Source organism: Seriola dumerili, unplaced genomic scaffold (assembly GCF_002260705.1).
Source record: "Seriola dumerili isolate Sdu_G_001 unplaced genomic scaffold, Sdu_1.0 BDQW01001387.1, whole genome shotgun sequence".
Classification (NCBI taxonomy): Eukaryota; Metazoa; Chordata; class Actinopteri; order Carangiformes; family Carangidae; genus Seriola; species Seriola dumerili.
Genome location: NW_019175642.1, coordinates 677,304 through 684,068, shown reverse-complemented (window position 1 = coordinate 684,068; position 6,765 = coordinate 677,304). Strand labels below are relative to the sequence as shown.

The following is a 6,765-nucleotide window of genomic DNA, read 5'->3' as shown; positions in this document are numbered from 1 at the left end:
TATATAAAGAGCGTTTATATATTACAGTAGAGTTTAAAATCCAAAGCACAGTCAATATACCCATCAATTAAAGTTGAGTTTAATCACATACAACAACGGAGCTTAGTTGACGTGAAGCATTTGCGCCTGCCTCTTTAATGGCAGATATATCAGGTCTTTCATAAAAAATCATAATTACAGCTCGCATGATGACGACAGTGCTTTTTACATGATGGAAATTGGTAATTACATTAACTCCAATATAACATGAGCACGACATAAAGCACCTCTCTGAGTGAATCCATCACAGGGATCCCATTGAAATGAGCATATTCTGGTCTGAATGTTTGCTGTTATAAATACTGATGTGACCGAGCACTCGCAATCTGACAATAATGCTGAATTATTACCCGAGCCCTCGGAGGAAGTGTTGACGTACCATCCGGCAAGGAAGCCATTTAACCACTCAACTGGTGCCACTTAAAAGCACCACTGTTATCTCCCAAGTGCCTTTTGAATGACAGTGTAAGTGTGAAGCAGGTTGCTGGAAGAAAAAAAAAAAACAAAAAGCTGCAATCATTCAGTGAATTGACCCCCTGGTCTATTCAAGTCAAAATAAAAAATAAAAAATAAATTTCCCCTCATGGCCATAGAAAATAAACAAGGACAAGCCCGACAAGTTAACTTGACCCTCTTCAATTACCCAACATAATTAGAGGTCTTGCTCCAGTGAACAAGGAGACGATGCCTGGAGAGGAAACTTGGGCTTTCATCCAGACTGAGTAGATGTTTGGAGTCCAAAAAAATTCACAGTATTTTAAGGACAAAAAAAAAAAAAAAAAAAGCAGATAATGATCTCTGTTGGGAAATTACACTTTGAGGAACAGTGTTACACGAAAGCAAAGCAGTAACAGTGTAGCAAAAATAACCTTTTATATTCTATCTATCTTCTTTATTTATTGGCATTTCATAAACATCTCTTTTGTTAAACTCAGTGGTGATTGATGATATTGAAAAGCGTAATCACCCACACCCACTAAGCCAGTCAGTTGCCGATGACAGAGATGTTTTTTTTTGCTTGTGTGGCCAAGGAGTCGTCCCTGGATGATGAATGCATATTAGATCACACCACAGACCGTGGTGCAACCATCGGCACAGAAAAATGCTTTGTAATCGGCAGATTGGCGGACTGTCTCGGAAGAAATGTCCAAAAGCCTGATGATGATGATGATCATCATCATCATTGGTCACAATGCGAAGACAACTTTTAAAGCTTTGCATAAGGATGATTTTGTGTCTGAATTATTTTTACTGAGACCCATATGGTTTTTCAAGTGAAACTTAATAAAGAGACCAAAGAGAATACGCAAAAAAAAAATGCTATTTTGATACTTCTTCTTCTTTTCTTTTTTTTTTTTTGGTTTGAAAAAGAATTTACCATCGATCAGACAAAAACTCACTTTCTGCTACATGCACTTTTTGTCGCCTTGTGATGCGAGTCAATAAGTGAAAGGACACACCAGTGAGATGAGCCGAAGGCTGGCGCTGTCAGAACAGCACAGTGTCTGGTTCTGGCTCAGCAGAGCAGCTGCTTTGATGCCCTGGGAGCAAAGACAGCTGAGTGCAATTTTTCAGTGCCTTAGTGGAGCACTGCATGCTGGGAAGGCTACAGCACGGAGCGGGCTTCGGCAGATTCAATGAAGGAAGCAGGCCTGTGGGTAAAAAAAAAAAGAAACTTATGAAATTATCTTTGACTTTTTCTGATATTTTACCGCAGATGTTCTTTCATTAAATGTCTACGCCCCGTTGGTCTCGTCCCCTCCATCCTGAACTCCCACAGATTTGTATCGCACAGGTTAAGGGTAGGATATTAAATACTGGCTTGCAAATGCAGACTGGCTTGCAAGTTTAATTCCGAGGAGCCAAAGAGTGAAAACATGTATGACCTTTCTTTTAATATGTTCTCGAAATTATAGTAACAAATGTCACCTATTTGAGAACAAAATTGCTGAGGGTTCCTGTAATAGCCTGTTGCTGTTAAATATTGCTCTCTGCCATGTACACTACACTATCACTGCAAGCCCCTGAATTTAAGTCTACACTTCTTATATGAAAATTGACACTTATTAAAAAATTATGGCAAGATACATAACCCCCACTAGTTTCAATATAAATTTGCACCTACAATTTTTCCAGCAGCCCAGATACCCTTTCAGGAAATCAGGAACATTAACTTGCATTTTGTGCAGAGAGGCCAACGACTAAAATCTGCTCCTAATCCTTAATAGCTGGTGTCTCTGCTCCGGGTCTCCTCTGTTCATTCTGATGTGTCAGCAAGTGCCGGGGCAGAGTTTTTAGTGCTTAACATCCCTCACTGGTGCAACACAAACCCTGCAGCTGCTACAACTTGTGTACAGGTTCTTGCACAAATATAGGGAAGCGCTGGGTGACTAGTATCAATATTGAGAACGTCTGACTTCATTTCAGCAAGTCCCGCAAAATGACACATTTATGTTTGATAGTTATTATACTGCTATCACACAGTCTGCGTAGGGAGAAGGTCAAGGTACTTGAACAAAACGTCAGACTTTAAAATGTTTTTTTGTTTTTTTTAAAATTTCAAGCAATTGACATTTTGGTTTTCTTTTTTTGACCATGACCAAAATTGTTCTATAACCTTAAAAAAGTAATTATTGTAATCAAGATGATGGTGGTCACTTAACCTTCAATGAGGATTTGAGAATGTTTCCCTAAAGAGTGTTGTCACATCATAAAACAGATTTATTTTTCATCCGTGATTTCTAACAGTTTTGGAGGAAGCAGGCAAATGTTCTCCCCTCGATGGGGGCGAGTGACTGGTAAAAAAAAAAAAAAAAGCCGTTACAATCAACGTATATTTACTTTTACTTGGAGGACTTGCTGCAATATTAGCATAAGAGGTGGACTTTTATTGTAATTTGTATTAATATTAAAAACAAAATCCGCTTCCTGATTGGTCTAAACAGAGGATGAATTGATCTAGACTGAACAAGAAATAAAACTTTGATATTTTGATATAAATAACCAAAAAAACATTTTACAGTCTCCTCTCAAACACCTTAGAGCTACGACGCTGTAATGCTACAATAAATTTTTTATTTGTTATTCACAAATTTGAATCATCTTCAGCGGTTCTTTAGATGTGGTGCAAACGCACACGTGGCCCCATAGTTCCTGCAACTATTTGGTTGTGATTGTTCAATGACAGTATTTGGCTCCAACGTACACAACTAAAAGGCAGACCTGCTTGTTCCTTGAGCCTCTTAGAAGTTTTTCTTTTCATACAATGTCCCTTCATCAGTTGCCACATCCCTGTCCAATTACCTGCAGTATCCCTACCCACATCCTCATCCATTAAAGAGCATGGCATCCCTGCAGGTTAAACGGTGAGGATGTGTCTACTCAACTGAAGAAAGCATTTGATGAGCAGTGAACAATCGCCCCATTTAGCTTCAACACTGCATCACATTACCTCGATTAGTTATTCTAAGCAGATGACAAATTTACCTATTTTAATTTAACCAGCGTTTGGACCAAAATGTGAAGTGCATATTATTTACTTAGAAAAGAAAAATCCTCACCATCACGGTCTCCAGGCTGAGAGTAGATATCAGCAGCATCCCACTCATAATTCTCATCAACAGAGGCCTTTCTCCTGGAGAGGTCACAAAATATCACTTAGTACCAAATACAGACACAGTTTGAGTGTTTAATGCACACACAAACACACACTCATTAACATCTGCAAATGGCAAAGCACTCCAAATAAACTATACATTAAGTCCATTAGAGACTTTTCGCCCAAAGACATACACTTAGCTTTTTTTTTTTTTTTTTTTTTCTAAATAAACATTTAAATTTTTGCTTAATACTTTGTAAAACGGAGCAGATTGTTTGAGGTTTGTTTGCTAATATTTCTTTCATCATCCTATCAAGACATATTTCTTCATATTATGTTTGTTCGATGACACTATAGTAATGGAAAATGTGTATGGCAGAAACATTTCATGTAATATATCAGTGTTTGTTGAGCCATTTCAAACGCATTAATTGCTTTTTACATTGTTTCAACATTGCTGACACTGCGTTTCAAATCACAGCATGATATACAAACAGAACTGGACACCTGTGCACTTACAGATACACTTTATGCAAAAATATAGATATTAATATTTTAAGAATAAGTCTGTTACAACATTTATTTGAAAATCTGATAGAATAAACTTTAGGTATGTGATAGATAATTACAATGGGAAAATACTACTTTCTTTACTTCCTACTATAAATTACATTAGATAATGTGTATTAGGCTCAGTTTGAAAGCATTATATCGACCACACAGGGTCCTCTTGCACTACAAATGCAAGCCGCCACATTTTCTTCTATAAAACGTAATTTCCCTCATTCATTATGTCCTTAATACCTTTGGCTTGGTTCCATTTGGTGACTGTGCTTGTCCTCTGTGCTCCCCTGGCTCTCCTCTATAGTCTCAGGTGAGTCGGCGAGGGTTGGGGAAAGGTGACACAAAGACAGGCGTCCATTAGCGGGCTCCATGCTGCCTCGGCCGCTGCTGGCATAACTGCTGTAGCTGCTCCCGGACTCTAGCACTCCCTCATAGCCCCCTGCTTCCACTTCCAGCAGCTCTCGCTCGTTGGTGTCGGGGGGTAAGCATCTGGAAGCTTCCTTCATGGCCTCCAAGTAACCTTCTGCCTTTCTCATGGCCTCCTGGTTGTAGGTGATTGGCCATTTGGCGGTATTTGGAAATATGGATGCCTCTCTTCTTGGCTCGTAATGGCAGGGCACATCAGGGTTTGGTATGGACCTCTCTGGACTGCTCCTTGCAGATAAAGGGGCCACAGCAGGATGTGAGCAGGAGGCAGCTTGGGTAGCAGAAGGAGAATCTGTAGGAGGCTTGGAGATCTTCCTGCTAGGAAATCTCTGGGGTTCCCAGAACACAGTGTCTGGGTGATAGGACGATGCAACAGAGCAGTCCTCTTGGCTGAGCGAGTCTACCCACGCGTCGGGGGTCAGAAAACCGCTCTCATTCCGTCTCCTCGAGTCTAGGCTCTGACTTCGCTGCTTAGAGTCCCAGATTTTAGAGCCTCTGACCACAGCTCTCCGGAGTTCTGGTTCTGGAGGTTGTGGAGAAGCCTGGAACCTGATCATATGGTCCACAGAAGCAGGACTACGGAAGTTAAAGTTTGTGCTCCTCCTCACGTCTTCATACCGGCCTCTGCAACTCAGCGGGCGCCCTCGTTGCACATGAGAGGCGATTCTGTGGTGCAGCATCGGCTTTGTAGGCCGAATTATCTCCATCTCTGGCTCATCCACACTCATCTCCACACACATGTCCTCATCGGCGGGCCTGGGGAACGATGCCTCCACTTGTGAAGAGTCTGGCACTGCATCGTGAGCCGAATTAGGGCTTTCAGTGTATTTATTGCCACGGAAAGTCAACGTTGAAAGGCTGCCATGACTAAGACTGTTCTGTCCTCGTGCCTCAGAGCATGAATCATTCGTTTGCATTTCTAAGACTGTGGATTGCGGTGAATTATTATAGCCCTCTGGTGCTGCCTCTACCCTTTCATGTCTCTGGTGTTTTGAGGAGAGATGTGGGACATTTAATCTGTCTTTGGAAAAACCGCCTGCCTCCTGGGATTGGTGGGGGGTCTGGTTGGTGAAGGATGAAGCGAGATGGTGGCTGTCGGACTTAAAACGAGACGGACTCGCAGGTGAAGACGCGCTGAAACGAGACCCGGCCGGGGTCAGAGTGGGAGGAGAGATGAGAGGATGGGCTTCCCAGTGGACAGAGGATGAAGAGAACGGGCTTGGGGACAGACCAAAGCTCTTCTCACTTCTCTGGGGGTATCTGTGCGGCAAAGTACTGCTCTTATACTCCCAGACAAACTCATTATCACCAGCCTCTCTCCTCTCCAAGTCTGGCTGCTCCCTCTTCATTTCCCTCATAGAGCCTCTTTCCAGTGTGTACCACTGGAGCTCCCTCTCCAGCGCCTCCCTCTCCTGAGCCAGCTTCAGGCAGTGACTCAGGTTCCCTCTCTCCCGCTCGTGCTCCATTTGCAGCACCAGGGTGCTGGCGGTTGTCGACGGCTGACCTAGGCTGGATCGGATATGTGGGAGCACTGGAAACGTGGGAGTTAGTTCTGGACGTTGATGAGGAATTGTGGCCAAACTACTGTTGGAGCACAGACTGCTAAGGTCGGGAAAGACGTCGTAACTTGGCTTCTGATCCAAGATGTAAGGATTATGATGGGGCGGGTGCTGGGCCATGTCACAGATTTGGGTTGTGGAACTGACCTCCACGGGTTTACAAGGTGGGAGATCAACAGAGAGCACAAAGGGCGGCTGTTTCCTGTCTTCCCCACCAGTGTGCAGTGACACAGACCTCCGGACTCCGGCTGGTTGTTCGTACCTTACACTTTTCCTGCTGTGAACGCTCAAAGTGTCATTGTCATACAGTGGGAGTGTGAAGCGGCCATCTGGACCTCTAGAGATCAACTCAATCGAAGGAGAAATGGGAGACGAGGTTGTCCTAGTGAGGCGGCCCCTGCTGTAGTTGGAAAGAAGAGACTTCCGCCGATGATGATTGTCAGTGCTACAGGAAGAACAGTCTGTCTGCGAGAAGGAGGAGGTGGTGGTAGAGGAAGTGGTGGGATAGAGGGTGCCGGCTGGAAGTAGGCTTTTCTTCAACACACTGTCTGGACTCCCGGTGCCTGAAGTCTTTCTGTG

General features: G+C 43.2%; 1 protein-coding gene across 1 annotated transcript in view; it reads right to left on the bottom strand.

Moving 5' to 3' along the window:
- Positions 1 to 1,527: 1,527 nt before the first annotated feature.
- LOC111238493 (protein turtle homolog A-like) overlaps positions 1,528 to 6,765 on the bottom strand; it is a gene marked incomplete at its 5' end in the record, with an annotated part of 47,991 nt that continues 42,753 nt past the window's right edge. Inside the window, 3 exons of the mRNA XM_022768036.1 lie at positions 1,528 to 1,691; positions 3,600 to 3,673; positions 4,442 to 6,523. Of these exons, the coding sequence (XP_022623757.1) occupies positions 1,528 to 1,691; positions 3,600 to 3,673; positions 4,442 to 6,523 (2,320 nt within the window). The remainder of the gene's footprint in view (positions 1,692 to 3,599; positions 3,674 to 4,441; positions 6,524 to 6,765) is intronic.